Raw genomic sequence first — 19,862 nt, forward strand, 5'->3', positions numbered from 1 at the left:
TTATTATTATTATTATTATTATTATTCTTTTTCGATAAACGCGACGATGAACGTGTGTTAAAAAATAGAATTACAGATAACGTTCGAAGAAAACGCGAAGAAGTTAGGTTCCTACGACGTTGGAAAAATTGCTTGCGATTTTGTTTGTTATATCTATAATTATGGATTCGTGTTTGATGATAAGAGATTAAGATAAGATCGTCGATAGGTTCAAAGTGTTCTTGGACTAGAAGAACTTGTTCAATGATCGCTAGCAATCCCCTTTTCGTGAGACTTTTCGTATCCTTTTTCTTCATCGTCGATCTTCTTCATCATTTAATCTTTATCTTCTTTATCTTCTTCTTCTCCTTCTTCTTCTTCTTCTTCTTCTTCTTCTTCTTCTTCTTAGTAGACGAACGAACGCGTTTAACGAAGGCGTCGATGCCTAAAGAGTAAAGCGTTACTTGGACGGAGGGTCTAATACTTTGCCGTTGGTGCGCACTTTGATGTTGTACCTGTAGGCCGGTTCCGCCTCTGGCAGGATCGTACTACTGTCATCATCCTGATCCTTCATCATTGCTGATTCACCGATGTCCTGTTGATCGTTAACGTAGTCTTGAACAGTGTCGTAAGGACCAATGGTATGTGCATCCTCGAGACCATTATTTGGTGGTTCAGTTTCAGCTTGGACATCGGTTTGGACATCAGCCGGGGCATCGGAGAGAACGTCATAATCGAGAGAATCCCTGTGTTCCATCTTCATATCCGAGGTGGATGGTCGAGATGCTGTACGAAGGACTTCACGAGTCTCGAGACCGTCGAATACACTCGCAGAATTGTCTTTTCTAGCTTGATGACGAACAACCTGACCATCACCGTTGCTAGCTGTGAAGAGACTCGTGATGTCCGGAATATCGTCGGGTCTTGTATTCTCAAGGACAAATGCATCGGTTTGTCTACGACGTTCGATGTTGCCTAAGCTCGATGATGCCGTTGATTCTTCCTGTTGATCATCTTTCTCTTCTAACTTGCCAGACACGGAAGCGGCCGTTGTTATCAGCCTGCTAACGACCGGGTCTTCGGGTACGTCTTCATTCGCTGATTCTTCCTTTTCCTCGTTCGACGATGACGTTGTCTTATCCTCGATAACTTCATCATGTTTTTTCTCTTCCTTATTTTCTTCCTCCACGTGCTCGTCGATCTGGTCGTCGCTGGCCGGCGCCGAGGTGGTCGTTATGTAGGGTCTGCGATTTCTGAAAAATTCAGCTCGCCATCAATTTATATCTCATATTTATTTTATCATTCCTTTCAAATCTATTGATCTATCCCCTCGAAGACGTTGCCAGAGACGAAGAGGGATTATTATTTGAACATTTTTATTCTCGTCACGAGCAACGTCTCGCTCTTTCTCTTTCTTTCTATTCCTATCTCTATGATTATTATTACTATTATTATTTAATCCTCGTATTAGTTGGTTAGTTGCCTTAACGTATTAAAAAAAAGCTCCTAAACGCAAAGAGCGAAAGTCTGGATCCAACTAATAAGTTTCCATTTGTCATTTGTCGGATCAAACTGATTAATGGATCGAAACTTTTTCATTGTCGTGTGTGTCGATAGTGTCATTTGTGTGTCTTTGTCGAGTATTTGCAGCGAGAAGCGAGAGAATGTTTGCGTTGTTACGAAAAGCACTTACTAAGTATCGCACTTCGGGATTGTTTCTTCTTTCTTTCTTTCTTTTTTTTTTTTTTTTTTTTTTTTTAACCAAGGTCAATGTTTTTGAGAGATCTTAATAGAAATAAAAAAGAAGAAAAAAAAAGGGAAGCGTGTACGTTCGCATAAAATTATTAAAAATTATATCAGCTGGAGATACTTTGTTTTGTTACCGGAGGATCCCAGATTACCAGCAACCTTTTGATTATCAGCTAACTACTGTAATAATAATAATAAGCGTTTAGAACGTTTTATAATTTGTAAGGAAAAAAAAAAGAAAATAATAAAATAAAATAGAATCAGTGATAACCGTGATTACCGATAAAACGTTGCAATTCGATCCTATATGAAAATATAAAAGATCTTATACATCCATGGAGGTTTAATTTACATATTTTATCGGTTCTCCATATACTTTATATCCGTATAGCCAACAGGATTCACCTTAGAAACACGCTGGCATCCTCAGGTTTTTTCTTTCTTATCTTTTTTCTGTCTCTTTTTCTCTCTCTCTCTTTCTCTTTCTCTTTCTCGGCAATTTTGTGTATTTTTTTGTGACAAGTATTATCTCACCTCTTACCCCTGAGTCGCGGAGACTGGAATGCTGCCGTAGTTATAGTAGTAGCATCTTGTTTGCTCGCAGATAAAGTCCTTAACGAGGGTACAATCCTGAGCTTCCCATGCTAACGTTGGTGCTATCATCGCGACGCAACCGTCTGCACTGCCACTGTCGCCACTTGAAAACAGAATAAATTATTGATAAAAATATTTTTGATATCCTATTTGTATTTTTCATCGAATATATTTGTGATAGATATTTCCTGTATCTTCTTTTTTTTTTTCTTTTTCTTTTTTCTTTCTTTAACTCATCATAATTTCGAAATAATCCCTCGAGGTTCTATATGTAATAACAAAATGCAAAATTCTCTGAAGCTTTTTTATCGATCATCAACAAAATGATAAAGACGATACGATCTTTGAAATTTTTTTCGAATAAAAGGACCTCGTCGTATTTTACACAATTCTTGATTACGAATTTTAATTTCAATGAAGGAAAAAAATTGTTTAATAATTTATTATCTCTGTTCTTTTTTCATCCTCTTTTTCTTTTTCTATTTTTTGTCTTACCTTTCACGCGCAACTCTTTGAGGTTCGGTGCCAGGTGGAACGTCAGCAGGTCTGTTTCCAGGTCTCTTTAGCATATAATCGAATGTTGTGTTGAAGGGTAGTCCTGTACTCATCCATAGGAACATATCCGTGCCGAGTTTATTACCAGACGTCCAAAAGTCGTATTTGGTATAACCAGCGTTCTTTAGATATTGGGTCATAGTGTCTGATTTTTCCTTCGTTTCGAAGGATGCCAGTTGAAGACCCAAAGAACGACAATATTGATACGCTAGGAAATAATTCAGTTCTGGACTATATGGATTCATTCTTGATACGAAATATTGGACTCCATCGAGCTGAATTGTCGTAATCCTCTGACCTGTAAATTTTATCGAATGTTAAAAGAAAGTAAATGTAACGAGTTAATCGCAGAATACATTTATGTATGTTTGTTCACGAAGGCAATGTGTGTCTAATGATCATGGAATTAGATTAAGCATGTAATTGACACTTATGAATGACACATTTTGTGACATGATAGCTTTAATCATCAGGATTAATATATTACAATTGTGTCACAGAAAATGTGTCCAATCATATCATCGTATACAATAACTGTCCAACTGATAAAAATGAAAATAAAAATAGAAAATAATAATAATGCAATTCTTCAAATAATTACATTTGATCTGGATCGGTATAACTAAACAACAAATCAATCGAGATGATATACATCGATTATAAAAACACGATGATAATAATAATATCGAATATATAAATGTTTTTATCATAATAAAATAATAAATCATTAATGGATATGATAATTCGATATAAGAAATATTATAAGATCGTAATTTTATGAATATAAAAATTGCTTTGATTATGAAATCATCAAAAAACCGGTAAAGGATCGACCTATGGAAACTTTTGAATCCTTCGTATTATCTCATCGAAGCACGTTTCCTTCGTGGACTTCCGACAGAACCGCAAATGGCATCTCCAGACGGAGAAACACCATCTGTTGAATTCTAATCTACCCGGTGTCCCATTTTAGCGTGTCGATGAACGATTCTCTTCACATCGAACCGTTACATTCGAGAATGAACATTCATTCGAATGCAACTTGTACACACAACGTGTCGATTATTCTTTACTTTTATTGCTTGATCGGTTCTTTGAACTTTCAACTAGTAATTAATCGTTCGAACATTCGATAAGTCCTATTCAGAATGAAACAATTTTTGTAACAAACTTTTTCTTTATTTTGCAAAGCCCTGAGATAATAGAACAAATGTTAAAAGTTTAAAAATATTTCTCTTAATTTCGACTTAAACGATCTTTTCAGTCTCTTTTTTCTTTCTCTGTTTTTTTTTTTAATAATACAAATAAAGATTCAGTCGAGATAATCTTCTTTTATCTTATTTCGATTTACGGTTTAAAAAAATGTAAAATTTATTTGTAGTATACTACTCATTTGCCTTTGGGGCTATTTCATCAAAGAACCTTAATTATCTTAAACACGGGCATTCTTCATCAACACCAAGAGATTGATTTAATTGAAACCACACGAGGAAAGAGAGAGAGAGAGAGAAAGAGAAAGAGAGAGACAGACAGAGAGAGAGACAGAGAGAGAGAGAGAAAGAGAGATCTTTCGTGAATAGAATGATATTCGCACAGATGTGTTTGTGAGAGTTCATTGAACTTACACGATTATTTGGTTAACTGTACTTATGAATTATTAGTATATAGAACTCTAAACAGCTTCTAACTTATTCTTATTCTCTTTCTCCTTCTCTCTCTCTCTATCACACTTCTCTTCTATTTCTAATCTATCCAAATATGATCGATCGTCTATTTTCTTTCGTTTGAAAATATTTGAATATTTATGAAAGGAGGAGATGAAATTTTGCATGTGTTAAAGCTTCAGGAACTCGAAAATATTCTCGGTAGAATTCTATATATGTATGTATATATATATATATATATATATATATATATATATATATATAGCTTCTAATAATAATCACATGACTCAAGATTAACTTGGAAGCCGTTCGTAGGGCATGCGTAGAAATAAAAATTGTCGATGCATCGTGGAAAAACTGGCGACGCAGGTGATGGTAAACGACCGGAAGACCTTGAGACGTCTGCCGGCAGTGAAAAGCGAAGACTCGCGAACGAGTTGGCTTGTGTCTCACTAAACTATACCCTTCATTCATCGAGTAAGTCACGCTCGTGGTACGACGCCGTGAGAATTTTTAATCCGACTTAACCGTGACGAGAGAGAGGTAGTATCTACCTTCGCTGAAAGTAAAAGACTTCGACAACGAATGTCACAGCAAATGAATATATAGCAAAGAAAAAAGAAACGAAGAAAAAAGAAAAAGAAGTAACGCCACGACAAAGAAGTGTGTTCGTTCGTTCGTTCGTTCGTTCGTTCGTTCGTTCGTTGGTATAAAAAACGATCTATTTTCTTCTTCTTCTTTCTTTCCTTTCTTTCTTTTTCTTTTTTCTTTTTTTTTCTTTCGAAAGAACGAGAAGGGTCCGTCAGAGAGATAAGAGAAAGAAATATAAAGTGTCGTCGGCGGATAAAAATTGTGATATCGAAACCAAAAAGAAAGAAATAAAACTTGTTTTTTTTTTTTCGATCGAACGAAACGATCGAAAAGACGAACAACGTTTTGATATGACGGGAGGATTATGTTGTCAAGAAGAAAGAAAGAAAAAAGAAAAGAAGAGGACAGAAAAGAGAAAGAAAAAAAGAAAAAGAAAGAAAAAAGAAAATAAGTAAAAAAGAAAAAAGAAGACAGAAAAGAAAGAGAAATAGTATCTACTAACCTGAAGCGAAGGCCACGATAACTAGAAGCAGCGTAGCGATCTTCATGTTGCCGTGCGACTAATCGTACGATCAAGCAGTCGTTTCCGTTTCCGACTGTCGGAATACACCGGATGTTAATGTTAGGGTCGCGTTCTCGGACTGGCCTCGCGCTGCGTCGGGGGCCCCCTTAAGAGTCTTCTGGCCGGATCCAAGAGGAGGGGGTCGTTGAAGATGATTCACTAGCAGCAGCCTAGAGGAGGACGGACGAAGGCACCAAGGGACGCTCGAACTATCGTTTGGAAAACGAGAGGGGAGAGTATAGCTTCAGAGAGAGAGAGAGAGAGAGAGAGAGAGAGAGAGAGAGAGAGAAAAAGAGAGAGATAAAGAGAGAGAGATAAAGAGATAAAGAGAGAGAAAGAGAGAAAGAGATAGAAAGAGTTTGTCGAGTGGAGAGGGACAACTCAGACGAAGAGAAGATGAAGATGACGTCGAAGGATCGATCCTTACTTTGCGTCGATGACGATCCCAATGTATGGTCTATCAAGTGCGAAACTAAAATGGATTGCTAAAAAATTCTATAGGACGAGCTGGTAAAAAGAAAAAGAAAAAAAAAGAGAAAAAAAAGAAGAGAAGAAGAAGAAGAAGAAGAAGAAGAAGAAGTTACCACAGTGTATATGTGTTACGTCTGTGTGTATAAGGTTCATGGTACATAGAGTAGGTTCGTTGACTTTAAGAAAAAGAGTTGCCTTGGATAGGATGTAGTAGTAGTAGCGTGTAATCGTTTCGATTCGCTTCGATCATCTTGAATTTATTTTGGAATGTTTTTTTTTTTTCTTTTTTCTTTCCTTTCCTTCTCTTTTCTCCTCTTTTTAACATCGATCGTTCCGATAAATCGGAATTCGAACGAGGATCTCGGTCCTTTTTTTTTCCTTTTTTTTATCTTTGTAAACTATCAGGATACAATAATTAATATAGTCGATAAAAATGTATTTCAAAGATGAAGGGAAAAGTAAAGAAACAGACAAAAACGAAATAAATAGAGAGAAATCGCTGAGATCGATTAGACTATTGTTTAAAAAAATCTTTACATTATATAACGAAATGTTTCATGTCGCGTAAATTTTTGTTATCGGAATAAGATGAAAGATAATTCTTTTGAAATACATTTTCGTTCATGATGGAATGCCAGTTCTTCGTTGGTCTATCGGAGAGCCTATCGACACGGTAGGCCGCAAAAAGACTCCAGTCTCAAGGTAGGCTTCATTTCTGACCGCGTCTTCTCGCTCGAGATCACCTGCTGCTGTTGCTGATGGTACATATCGCCCAGTCCAGTTTTCTCTTGCACCAACTATCGTGTATACTTTGGTTACAATATAGAACCGGTACCCCGTACCCTAGAAAAGCAACGTATCTTCTCCTATATCTCCTTTTCTTCTGTTCTTCTTCTTCTTTTTCTTATTCTTATCCTAACTATCTTCTCTTTTGCTCATAGCCCATCGTCGGATCAATGATCATACACGGCGAGCTATTTCTGTTACGAGCTGTGTGCGAGCATCCCTAAAAAAAGATCCTCGCGTGACATTCGAGACCTACCGCACTAAGGAAACTCTTTCTTTCATTCGATCATTTCTACATGAAGAACATGAAAACATATCACAATAAAGAATTGATCTTTTAACGAGAAGACTCACGATTAGGTCTCACGTTATTACTATATCTAATTCTTTCGTATGATCGAGCAGCTTGATCCTAGACGTTCATTATCGAAAATAATCAAATGTTTTTGTTAATAAAAATCAAAAGAAAATTTCTTAATTTCATTGAAAAGACATAACAAAGATTTACTCTTTATCTGAATCTAATCGTTGATGAAATATAGACGCTTTAAATTAGTTTTTCTTTTTACGATTCTGATAGTCAAATAAATCTTTTTAAATCAGGGATTAATAGCTTCCTATCAATTGGTCTAACGTTTACAACAGTTGCGTAAGAATATTGATTATTCCAATACCGTTGCTTAGGATATTAACATACCGCTAATTCATTCGATCATGGACAAGAGTTCATTAGCCTCAAAACATTCAACAACACTTTCCTGTTTAAACGTATGAGACTTGGAAAAGCAAACGCGTTAACGTAGGCATCGTCTTTTATCGCGATGCCATTCGGACAGTTGTGTACGTGGCGGCTCCTTGTCGCCTCTGAGTTCTCACGACCCTGCTGATTCACCGGTAGCAAGTATTTTTCTTGACTTTCAGCCTATCTCATCGTCTATTTTATTTTCTTTTTTACTTTTCTGATCTTGATTTATTATTCTATCTTTCTTTCTTTTCGTAAGATTTAAAAACAGTTAGTTTGAAAGAGAGAGAGAAAGGAGAAAAAGAAACAAAGATAGATAGATAGAAAGGGAGAGAGAGAGGGAGGACAAATTTATTACATCAAATAAAAATATATATAATATATTCTAAAATAAATATATTCACTTATTCGGAAAGTATGTAATTCAGAAAAAGAAATGAATGAATTAATAAATTGAAAAAAAAAGAAAACCAACAATTTTACAAAGATCTCTTTTCAATATATGTACAAAATATATACATTTGTTATTGATACATATATGAAGAAAATGATAGGGACTTGCTAAACAATCCGATATATTAAATATACAGAAATATATGAAAGAAATGTGGTGTGTTGAAAGAGGAATTTATAGAAGGTCAACAAAATGGCGGAAGTCGGTGATGTCCTCTTGAAAAGAGCGAAGACACAAGGTCCACGGTTAAATCATGGTTTTATCTTTACCTTGGCGTAGGTCAGTTTAACAGGTCACGCCTACCCACCGGCGTATTTCCCATGGGAATTCAACGAGCGTACTCGAATGCACTCGAATGCACTTAGAGAGAGCTCCGGCAAAGTGGCCAATGGGGGTCGAACTGTGTTCGTGGTCGAGCTGATGCTTTTGCCGGGAGCTGGATCCTGGATAAACAAGCACGAGTCTCTTCTTCTACTTCGTTCTCTCTCTCTCTCTCTCTCATTCTCTTTCTCTCCTTATCTCGGTCTCTTTCTCACAAGCAACTTCTCACAAACGAGCCTCGGAGGGTTTTCGCCTGTTTTTTGCCAAAATAAAAGCAACGAAGGGCTTTCGAGGCAACCAGCCGATGCGACGGCTAAGAAGGAGAAGAAGAAGAAGAAGAGCTGGAGAAGTAGAGGAGGAGGAGAAGGAGGATGAGGAGAGGATGCTACAGGAGGATTCTCGTCGAGGTCTATTTCAGGCCCTGCCAGCGATCGCTATGTAAGGCCCTCTTCTCTCTCTTTCTTTCTCTTTCTCGCTCTCTCTTGTATATATCCTTTCTTTCTTTCTTTCTTTCTTTCTTTCTTTCTTTCTTTCTTTCTTTCTTCGTCTCCCATCATCCACCACCACCTCCTCCTCCTCCTCCTCCTCCTCCTCCTCCTCCTCCTTCACCTCTCTCTCTCTTGCATACAGAGATCTTGGTTTTAGCGCGCGAACAACCTCGCTTCGAGAGACGATCGGTGGGACTCATAGGCCCCTGGAGGCTCTTCGTCGACTCTTCCATTTTGATACTACAATACTAGGACAGTGATCCTCATATCGTACTTTCATATATTTTACATCGATATATGTATGTTAATTAGTATCGATTAGATGATTAGATATTATTATCGTTGGTTGAGATTCGTTTAAGAAATTTTCCTTTTTTTATCCAATTCGAGAGATCAAATTTGTTGCTAGGCGTGACACACAAAAGTTAATTAATTTTTTCTTCTTTTCTTTCTTCTCTTTCTTTTTTTTTTTTTCTTTCTTTACGAGCCTCCCCTTTTCTTTTTGTGTATCTTTTTTGTCCTATGGTATTCAGTTATGAGTATGCAAGAGCTAGCCAAGAAAAATCTTTTATATTATTTTTTTTCTTTTCGTTTTGATTTCTTTCTTTTCTCTTTCTTTTTCTTTCCACTTTTGGTCTATCCTTTCAGAGTCATAATTCACTTTGAATAGTTTAGCATTTTTTTTTAAGTTGTTGCTCCTTTTCTCAACACGGAGTCTGTTAAACTCAGTGATCTTCATCTGTGCTTCGAATCGATTTGATTTTACCGTGACAATTGCTACACAATCAAAAAATATTACATTTCCTTTGGGAAACAAGGTTTCACCTAAGATTTGATATCTCTTTTCTTTCTTATTCAAACAAATTGTTTTCCTTTTATAACGAACGTATTATATCGATTAGCACGATTAGTTCTTATGGAATCAAGTTGAGAACTTAGCATCTATATTTCTTTAGAACAGATCTCGTTGCTTATGTACTCACACCTTGCTGTGTTCGTTCTGTCCCATGGATGTATATTTAGACAGTTTGTTTCCCGCGGGATTTAATGCGATTATACGATGCCGCCACGAAAGATCCGCGTCTTTCCTTTGGAGTAAGAGGAGTCGGAAATGCAAAAAGGAGAAGGAAAAGGAGGAGAATAAGAGAGGAACATAATCTCTTGCTGTCCGCTAAATCATCGTCACACATCTTTCCTTTTCTCTTTCTTTTCTAAAAAAAGAGAACTTACTACATTGCCAGAGTAATAATACTTATAAATATTTTTAGTTATTGTGTTACTAATTACATTAACAGTCATTAAATATCACATTATTCTCTTCTTCTTTTTTTCTGTTTTACTTAATCTTTTATCTTATTTAATATTTATACTATTATTCGATTAGAAATATTTCAGTATTATCTCTTCTCTTTTCTATATGCGCACACATATTCATTTATTGTATAAAATATATTTACGATAGATTTACTTATTTTACTTTGATTGTGTTCAATCAATCTTTTTTTATTACAATAAGAAATTGTTCTATATTTTTCTATTACTATATATATATATATATATATATAACTATGCTATTTCTACTATAGCTATACAATGTAATGTCTCAGTATAATAAATTAGATCGTTACTCTCTTTGTATCTTGACTGCTGCCGGGTACGAAACGGACGATGCATAATCACCGATAGAAGGCAGGAATGGATGATAATAACAGCCATGGTCAACTTAGAGTCGCCTCTCTTCTCATCTTCTTCTTCTGTTACGTGCTACGAGTACAAGAGTATGACCTAGAACCTGAAACCGTGAACTCTCTCTCTCTCTCTCTCTCTCTCTCTCTCTCTCTCTTTCTCTCTTTCTCTCTCTCTTCCTTTTCTCGTGTATCCGACCTCGAGTACATGATAAAACTTATCCCTTTGAAGTTACCTTCAAAGAAAAGCGAATCTCTTCTCGATCACCATTAAGATCCAAGCTTATCCCCATGAATTTATAGACACTCCTGAAGATGGGTCTGCTTCAGTGAAAAAATATCGCATACGATGTGAAATAACGATCGTCCATAGCAATAAGTAATGATCAAAATCATAGGGTTCAATCGCTTTAAGGGCATTACTTGTGTCTTAAGTTCAAGAGAATCACCTGGGTCTACCTTCGTTTATCTCTGTCTTGACCTTGAATACGTAATTTAATATTTAACACGCATGAGAATAAATTCATTCGCTTGTTCTTCTTCGAACTTGTTCTATCTATATCTCTTTTTCTCTCTCTCTCTCTCTCTCTCTCTCTCTCCCCCCCTCTCTTTCTCTCTTCTCTTCTCTTTATTCCAAGATGTTGTTTCGCTAAAAAGAACCTGATAGGACAGGAGAGAAGAAAGATAGACGATTAGAACGGTATAGGTCATCTTCCGAAAGATCGAGACCTTCGAAACCTAATTTTCTCGTGTCTAGATTTGCCTTCTTGGTAAACTCGTTAGACTCAAGATTTATGCTAACAGGTATCTATTTTAAGGAACCTAAATCTGAAAGATATGATTCTCATCGTGCTAAATGTCAGAATGTTAAAAATAACATTTCCAACTGTTTCTTTCTATTTCCTTTTCATTTTCTTTCTTTTTTTTTCTTTATAATATGCAATTAACATAATCAGTTTTCTTGATAGAAAATTGAAACGTTAACGTGTCCTTATTTGATGTTTAATTGATTTACATTGATTCGATTTTTATTTGATATTTTTCTCATATATCTGACGATAGTGATGTTATCTGATGTATTCGATGCTTAGATTTACGTCGATTTTTTAGGATTAAAATTATTATTTAATACTGTTAATCTTATTTGATTTATCTATCAATATGCGATGAAAATAATTAATTTTTTTGTATAGCACAAGTTATAATATCAATACATTTATCATTTGACGTTTAGGTGTTCGTTGATCTTTCAATACTATAATAAATTATTCTATTTATTTATCTAGACATTCATTTTTGCTATAAAATCCTATCATCCGAAGATAGGTTGCAACCTATCATATAACTCGTAAATGAGAAGAACGTTTCCTAAGGATGTTAAGTTGTATCTTAGAAGACGTGATATCATCGAGTAACAAAGTATAGAGATAGACGATTGGTACGTGAGTAACGTGGAATAAATTAGCAAGGACTTGTCGTTCGTCGACATTTACACGACATTATTAAGGAGATTCACGTCGGTCTAGAAATAGCTCAATATGAAAATAGCATTCCTTCCGTTGCAAGGAAGTAATACAGATAAGGATAAGATATTTTAATAATTTTACTTATGGAATGTGTTCAAATATTAGTTAGTTAGATTATTTTCGAACACATCCATCCCCACCAGAAAAAAGGAAGGAGAAGAAGAAAAATAAAAAAAAAAGAAGAAAAAAAACTACTTGTCGAGTAGTTACGTACATTCTATCGAAGAATGGCTCGAAGAATTCTTCGAAGAAGCGGTCGTTGAAACTGGTAGAAGAAGCCAAAGGATTCTTTCGGCCCTTTTCCGTACCCGACGAGCTCGTAAAAAAGGGCCAGGAGACCTTGGATTGGAGGAGGAATGCAAATCCAGACCGGTCACGAATATATTCTAACGTGGGGCCCTTACTCGAGCGAGCAACCAACTGGTGCACGATCCTTTAGCTAAACTTCATTTCGTTCTTCCGATCGATACACCACCGAAAGCTTTTATACCTTGCTCTCGTTAATCGCTTAAAGTGTCCATTATACATCGTCTTTTATTCTTAAAACATAAAAGTTCATGAAATTACATCGTCCTAAAAGAAATCTAATCTTTTAAGGTCGAAAATACGTGCAATTAGCGAGCTACGAAAGTGAACTTTCGTGTACCGCGAAATCGTTTCGTTGAATTTTACGATCGAATGTGTTTTTAGAATTTCCAAGGACATACTGAATTATGATCGTTCAGGCTAAGTACTTTTTTTTTAAATGAACATTTACGATACATTCATAAAATATTGTCTGATAAGTTCAGATAAGTTTAGATAAATCCTAAATATGATCTTAACAAAATTTTTACGTCTATATAATATTCTAATCGATCCTTTGTCATTCTGTCATTCGGGTTCACAGTTCAATATGTTTTACAATGTCTCACAACGTGCTTTCTTCTTTTTTATATTTTGCTCTTTCTTTTCTTTTCTGTACCTAGAAAATTAATATATTTGGAAAAAGAAAAATGGTGCATTGGAGAGAAGAAAGATTGCTAATTTAGTCAAGACATTAATAGGATTCGAATGGAAAGAATGACGGAACTTCAGTAAGTATCTTACGGGACAAGTTCGAGACGTGAGCTCGGTCAGACGTAATTTCTCGAGGATTTCTCAAGAGGTGAGAGAGAAGTTCGCGGTCAAGGCTCCTCGGTTCAAGTCATTGACATCGGTGTTGCTCGCACGAACAGACTGATGCTGTCCATTACACCGGGTGCTCGATAAATTCACGTATATCCAATTTGATTGTCCTCGAATTATTCGAAAAGTTTTTCTTATCAAGGAAATATCTATGAATAGGCTCATTTCAACTTCAACGGCATCGGAAATCTTTTTTTAACATTCGCATCATCGATTTTATCAACTTTTGTTAATATTAAATATTCTGTCATTTTACGTACGTATAAGTGACGTTTAAGAACAAACTTTAATTTATATTTTCAAATTGTTCTTTTCTTATCAAGATAAAAGAATATATATATATATATATATATATATATTTGTTTACAAATTTGTTTTTCGTATTCACTTTCCGATTATTTTATAAAAATTTGCAACAATCAAACATTGTCTAAGTAAAATAATAAAACTGTTAGGTCGTCAATATCATTATTACTTCTTATATATATATATATATATATATATATATATATATATATATATATATATATCTTATCCAACATATACATACGTAAGAGGAAGAAGAAAACTAATTTGTAATATCAGAAATGTTTTATTTACTTATTTTTCTGATTAGTCAAACTATTATTAAAATCAAATATTATTCGAATAAAATAAAATATATTAACATATATAGTTCGAATAATACTATTTTCATTATATACTTCATATAATTTAACGTATGTGGGATGTAATAAAGGTTATCTATCTAATTCATACACACACACACATACATACGCATAAATCCACACTCGCATGCACATAACGAGAAAATTAACGTTTTAAGATCTGACATAATGATCGTCATCGTTGAGATCTAGCCGATTCTTACTATAATAGCGTTACACGGCGAAACTTCTCCACGCGATTTCCACGTACGCTGATTACTTCGTTTTAATACCAACCAGGCTTTACCTATACCGATATACTAACTTTTTTATTTTCTTTTCTTTTTTTGTTTCGTTTCTTTTTTTTTTGAACTCGGGGAATCTACTATACGGGATGAAATCTATTATCTCGAATGACTCTTCTTCCTTTGCTTATTCTACGAATCAGACGGTTAACGTCCTCGAGAGGATAAGAGAAGAGGTTTGGGAGGAGGAAGGAAGAGAGAAGAATAGAGAAACAAAGAAAGAAAAAGAGAGAGAGAGAGAGAGAGACAGAGAAAAATAGTTGCAGTTGCAGTCGACACTGTCTTTACCGACTCCATCATTTACTTTTTATTGTCTCTTTACAGCATCTCTCTCTCTTGGATGAGAAATTGATCTTTGACTACGAACGTGACTAGAAGAGTTTTGCCTCGTAATATGTATGTATGTGTACTGTGTATGTATACATATATACATACATAGCAATATAGATAGTAGTATAAATACATATATACATGTACGTGTAGCCTCGAAAGCGGAAGTTATTAACCATCATCGAATTGCTAATGTCTTTATCGTAGTGACATTCGATAGATGAATCCGAAATTGAATGGATCGAAGAAGCTATACAAGCTGGTCTATCTACATTTTTATTATTGCAATTATCAGGCTTGATATCCTTTTATCAAAAAAATTCTTTATATAATCATCATATTTATATTATATTATATCTTTATATATATATATATAAATACGTAGCACATAAAAGTTAAATTATAATTAAATTCGAATAACTATATTCTATTAGTTTTGATTAATGTAAAAACAATTAATTTAAAAGTATTGATTTATTTTAGATTCAACTTTGAAATTTTTCCACTTATAGTTTTACTTACATAAATGTATTTCTTTTTTTTTTTTTGTTATTTATTAATAATTGTATATCAAACCTAACTTTTTTTCTTTATAGTGATTACTATTAACGTTTGATCTGATCGTTTGAACAATTCGCTAAAAATTATTTAATATCTCTTTCACTTTCGTTGTTCTCTTCTTCTCCAGATTTATTGAATTATCAAGATGATTACTGTGTAGATAATTGCTATTACCAAAATGGAGATTATTTTAGAAAAGTTTTAGAATAAAAATATAAAAGCGAAGATAAAGAGGATCTCTTAACATTCAAGTTAGGTGACGTGCATCACCTCGGGACAAGGTTTACATCCCGAAACGATGTCAAGACGACAATGACGACGTTATAATCGAAGCTACGAAGCTTGCCATCGCCGGTAGTAAGGATGTGCTTAGAAAATAATTAGCTATGCGCGACGCGAAGGTGTCACTTCCTCTGCTTCGACTTCCGCCCGCCGGAAACGTCCTTCCAACAGCGGCTGAATCCTTAAATGCCGACGATCTTTCGAGGTCTCGCTCCCACAACCCTCTCTCTTTCTTTTTGTTTCTTCATCTTAATGCATTAATCTCTTATGTGATACTTCAATTCGATTTCTGTATCGATAATTAAATCATGTGACTATCATTGACCTATTAGTTAAAAAAAACGACCTATAAATATGTTTCTAATATCGATCTATTAGATATACAATTATTGTATAATTTTTATTTTACTTTAGATTTGAAATCGTTCAGATTGGAAAAATTAGTTTTTCTCAATGATATTATTTCAAATCGATCATATATATTATTTGGATAAATTTCAAGGTACACTTTCTCTCTCTCTTTTTTTTTTTTTTTTTTTTATTAGAAAGATTAAATATATTTAGGTGCATGTTATTAAAAAATATTTATCCATATAAATCTTCGACGTATATAAATTTAATATCATGTTAAATCAAAAAGTATTTAAATAGATACATAATCTTGAAAATTATCTATATTTTGAGATATCAAACGTATTTAAATATATCGAATATCTCGAATAATAAATAAATATAATAAATATCTCGAACACATATAGATAAAATTACCTTTTTAATCGATGTAGAAATATATTATGCCAAAGCTGCCTTATATAAACTGTTTTTATTAAAACTAAATATAATAAATCCCAACTTTCGATTAAATTTTTAATTCTAAATTTAAATTCGGATCATTGAATCTAAATTAAATCTTCGATTTCAGTATCTAAATCTCTGAATAACGATGATCATTGATCTTCTTTTTAATTGCCTCATTCTCATTCTCATTCGTTTCTTTTTCTTTTTTTTCTCTTTTTTTTTTTTTTTTGTTCTTCGATCATAGCAATCGATATGGACTAACGAACGAAGACTTGAACAGACGGTGGAGCAATCCGGATCAATCGTTGCATCCAGTGATCTATCACACGAAGGGCTTGATGGAGTACTGCACAAGGGTCCTACAAAGACCTCCTCACGTCTTCGTAGACTATCACGGCCATTCACGGAGGAAGAACGTGTTTCTCTTCGGTTGTTCAAGGTCGAGTTCCTGGAGCGCCGCGGACAGGGCGAAACCGGACCAGCCGGTGCAGTATTTGGTAAGGGACGAAAGAGGGATCGACGAGGGTATTATTTTTAGACTCTGCGTGTATTCACTGTATATCGATGAATGCGCGTGCTTCTCGTAAATCAACGCATCGACGTCTCTCGGCCGTCTTTGAAATTCTTATTTTAAAGACTAACAATCAATCGAAAAACTAACAAACTGAAATCACCATATATCATCCTTTAAGGATTACCCTTATTATTATTTATTAAAAGGAAAGAAAGAAAAAAAAATGTCAGATTTATGATCACTGCCTTCTACAATTTTTAACCATAATTGTATCCGGATTTTCTTTTTCCGCTATTCGAATATCAAAGATCATAATTACATTTGTTAATCTTAACTTGGTTTATCTTTAAAAAAATTATATAATCGGAATCTTTGCATATAGTAAGTTAGAACAAAGTTTTAAAAAAATATATATATATATATATGTATATAAGATAACTTGTACTATAATAAAATAGATCGATCGATGATATTCGAAATAAATTAATTGTTTGGGATTGACTTTATGTATTAAAACTAAAGTTACGTTATGAAGAATTTCTTCGTATAAAAATACATCTACATTTGCAGATCTTACCGCATCTAATGCAAAGCGTTTCACCGGCATTCGCTTTGCCGTTGTGTTCCTTCAAGGTAGAAAGAAATAAGGAATCCACCGCCAGGGTTGCCATATGGCGGCAGTTGGGTGTTTCGAAGTAAGTACCGATCGCATCTTGAGAAACGATCTGACTCGCAATGAGTCTACGTGTGGGGTCGACCAAGGTCGAATTCACGATTCTACCGATCAGAGTCGAGCTTGCTGAACAAGCTTTTGCTCCTTCTCTGTTATGTATTCGAAACCCTTTCAATATAATTACTTGTTACTTGAAAGTTTTCCTAACTGATTGCATACATGAAAGTATCGTTTAATTAACGAATTGATTATCTCCTTAACAGAAGTTACACGATGGAGAGTAGCTTCTGTGGATGCGATCAAGGCGTCCTCGCTGGATTACATCTTGATACGAATCATCTGAAAGCTATTGGACAAGACTTTTGTCAGGCATTAGCTATGATGAAGGATGCTGACGAAGATTGGAACGTTGACAAGTAAGTATCGTTTAATCAATGGATACACATTATTTTTATATTATAAAGAAACAGACATTTTTCATTAAAATTTTTATTGTAAGTATTGATTTGATTCAATTAACAAAAGCAAAAGAAAAAACAAAAAACGAACAAAAGAGAAAGTTAAAAAATAAAGTGACAATCTGAAGTCTAGATTGACTAATTTAATGCTAAATAAATTTCTTAATAATATCGATTTGATTTCATCAATGTAAGGAAAAAAAGAAAAAAAAAAGAAAAAAGAAAAAAAAAGAAAATGAAAACTTATATTATTTAGCATGGAAAATATTTCCATGCTAAAATCTCTTATTATATTATTATAATAAATTTATTATTTGATTAAATAACAGATTCGAAAAAATAGATTTAGCAATCTCTATCACGCTTTAATAAATTAGATATTTAAACTTCTTATTGTCGCTTGAGTTAGATGAGATTATGAGGGATCAGATTGTTGTTGAACACAGATACATCGAAGAGTCTTGCTGTCCACGAAAATGTATCCTACGAAAAACGAGAAGAATACCTAAATGTATTCAGGACAAACTTGCCATGCATCATATCACTGGGATTCCTTAACGAAGGGAAATGTAATTATCGATTGAAAATCGTGATGATGCACGTTTTTTTTTGTATGCTTGTTTTCTTTTTTTTTATCTTTCTTTCTAATCTGTTTTTTTTTTTCTAACACGAACTCGCTTCAGGATCTAAACGAGATGAAAAGCTTCATTTGGGATCTAATTTGATTGACTGGCCTAATTACTAATTACTTTCGATTAATCTTTCGACTTGTATTCCTATTTGTTTATAAATTGTTTGGTATAGGACATTCATTGATCCATTTCCTTTTTTCTTGTGTGTGTTTTTGTAGGATTCCAATGGGAGAAACGATACCTGAAGAATCAGGATGCATGGAGGACGATGTATCCTCCAGTTGTGATTCGGACGAGTCTGATTTGGAGACCTAAAGATTCTCTTTCCTTCTAAGTTTGGAAGATTTGCGAATCGAAGGTTCACTTGCCAGAAGATAAATTTATTAGCCGTTGATGTTTGGAAAATATGCTGATTCTGGTTCCGAATCGGGCAAATACGAAGTTATTATTTTGTGAAAAAGATTTATTGAAAAATCGTAACAAATGGTTCAAATCTTTTACCACTTATTTGCTATCTATATTCTATACGATAAGCTGTTATTCTGAATATCAACAAAATCACAAAAAAGAAAATGAAGAGAAATAAATAGAAAGGATTGTATGGCTTATCCTTTGCATTATATAAATTAAAAAACATTAAAAAAATCTTGTTACGATGTTATTGATGGATTTACAATAATTTTTTTTCTTTTTTTCTTTTTCTTTTTTTTTTTTTTTGTTTTTTCTTAAGAAAATCGAACTTAAATTTCTCGGAACCAGAATTTCGAAATGGAACATTCTTCGTGTTACAATTAAATTTTCTTCCTTTTACAATTTTTCTATGTCATTTGAAAAAACATGATTCATTAAAATCTTATTTGACAAATACACAGCCAATTAATATTGAATATAACACGAAGAATAATCCAATTATATTACGAGAATTAATCGAAAGCAAAAGTACATAATGATTGTTCGGATGAACAAACTATTTGACAATATCTTTCGTAGGAATTTTCAAATATAATGGTTCACGTATATGCGATTAGCTAAAACATCTAATCTACTTTGAGTACTAGAATAACATGAAGATGATCGCTCGCACTCGTATTCTCTCGCTGTACCTCGCTATCAGATACTTACATGTGATAAATTTAATAGAAAAAAGAAATAAATAATACATAATAATAATAAAATAATAAAATAAAATAAAGATGAAACAAAAATGAAACTATGGAATAAATCCAAACATCAAGTTGAATCCTAAAACTACGTCGAACGATGACTAATCTATCTAGGTAATAAATCGTATGTTGTTAAATACTCAACGTCACTTCGAAAAAAATTGT

At 33.9% G+C, this 19,862-nt stretch overlaps 2 protein-coding genes across 14 annotated transcripts in view; one reads left to right on the top strand and one right to left on the bottom strand.

Moving 5' to 3' along the window:
- Positions 1-19,739, top strand: part of LOC122632982 (cytosolic carboxypeptidase 1-like) — a 33,388-nt gene extending 13,649 nt beyond the window's left edge. For 8 of the 13 annotated variants that reach the window (XM_043820339.1, XM_043820333.1, XM_043820338.1 and 5 more), the window contains 4 exons: positions 16,502-16,754; positions 17,342-17,466; positions 17,708-17,860; positions 18,349-19,739. In XM_043820339.1, the coding sequence (XP_043676274.1) occupies positions 16,502-16,754; positions 17,342-17,466; positions 17,708-17,860; positions 18,349-18,460 (643 nt within the window). In that variant the 3' untranslated portion in view covers positions 18,461-19,739. Of the gene's footprint in view, positions 1-657; positions 1,701-2,332; positions 2,507-15,429; positions 15,449-16,501; positions 16,755-17,341; positions 17,467-17,707; positions 17,861-18,348 lie in introns of those variants that run through there. The other 5 variants (XM_043820332.1, XM_043820334.1, XM_043820341.1 and 2 more) reach the window with 5 other exon arrangements.
- On the bottom strand, positions 1,097-5,789 carry LOC122632990 (C-type lectin 37Da). Its single transcript, XM_043820359.1, has 4 exons — positions 5,635-5,789; positions 2,818-3,175; positions 2,263-2,425; positions 1,097-1,232 (listed from the first exon to the last, which is right to left on the bottom strand). Exons 1-3 carry the CDS (start codon positions 5,678-5,680, stop codon positions 2,266-2,268), a joined length of 564 nt encoding a protein of 187 aa, XP_043676294.1. The 5' UTR covers positions 5,681-5,789; the 3' UTR covers positions 1,097-1,232; positions 2,263-2,265.
- Positions 19,740-19,862: the final 123 nt, after the last annotated feature.

This window comes from Vespula pensylvanica, chromosome 11 (genome assembly GCF_014466175.1).
Source record: "Vespula pensylvanica isolate Volc-1 chromosome 11, ASM1446617v1, whole genome shotgun sequence".
In the NCBI taxonomy this organism is placed as follows: domain Eukaryota; kingdom Metazoa; phylum Arthropoda; class Insecta; order Hymenoptera; family Vespidae; genus Vespula; species Vespula pensylvanica.

Bases quoted from the DNA above. Each gene is read 5' to 3' on its own strand.
- LOC122632990 (XM_043820359.1), bottom strand. From the start codon at position 5,680: ATGAAGATCGCTACGCTGCTTCTAGTTATCGTGGCCTTCGCTTCAG. The intron at 3,176-5,634 runs GTTAGTAGATAC...TAAAATTTACAG, and splicing joins TATCGTGGCCTTCGCTTCAG to GTCAGAGGATTACGACAATT. The intron at 2,426-2,817 runs GTAAGACAAAAA...TCTGTTTTCAAG, and splicing joins CAAAGAGTTGCGCGTGAAAG to TGGCGACAGTGGCAGTGCAG.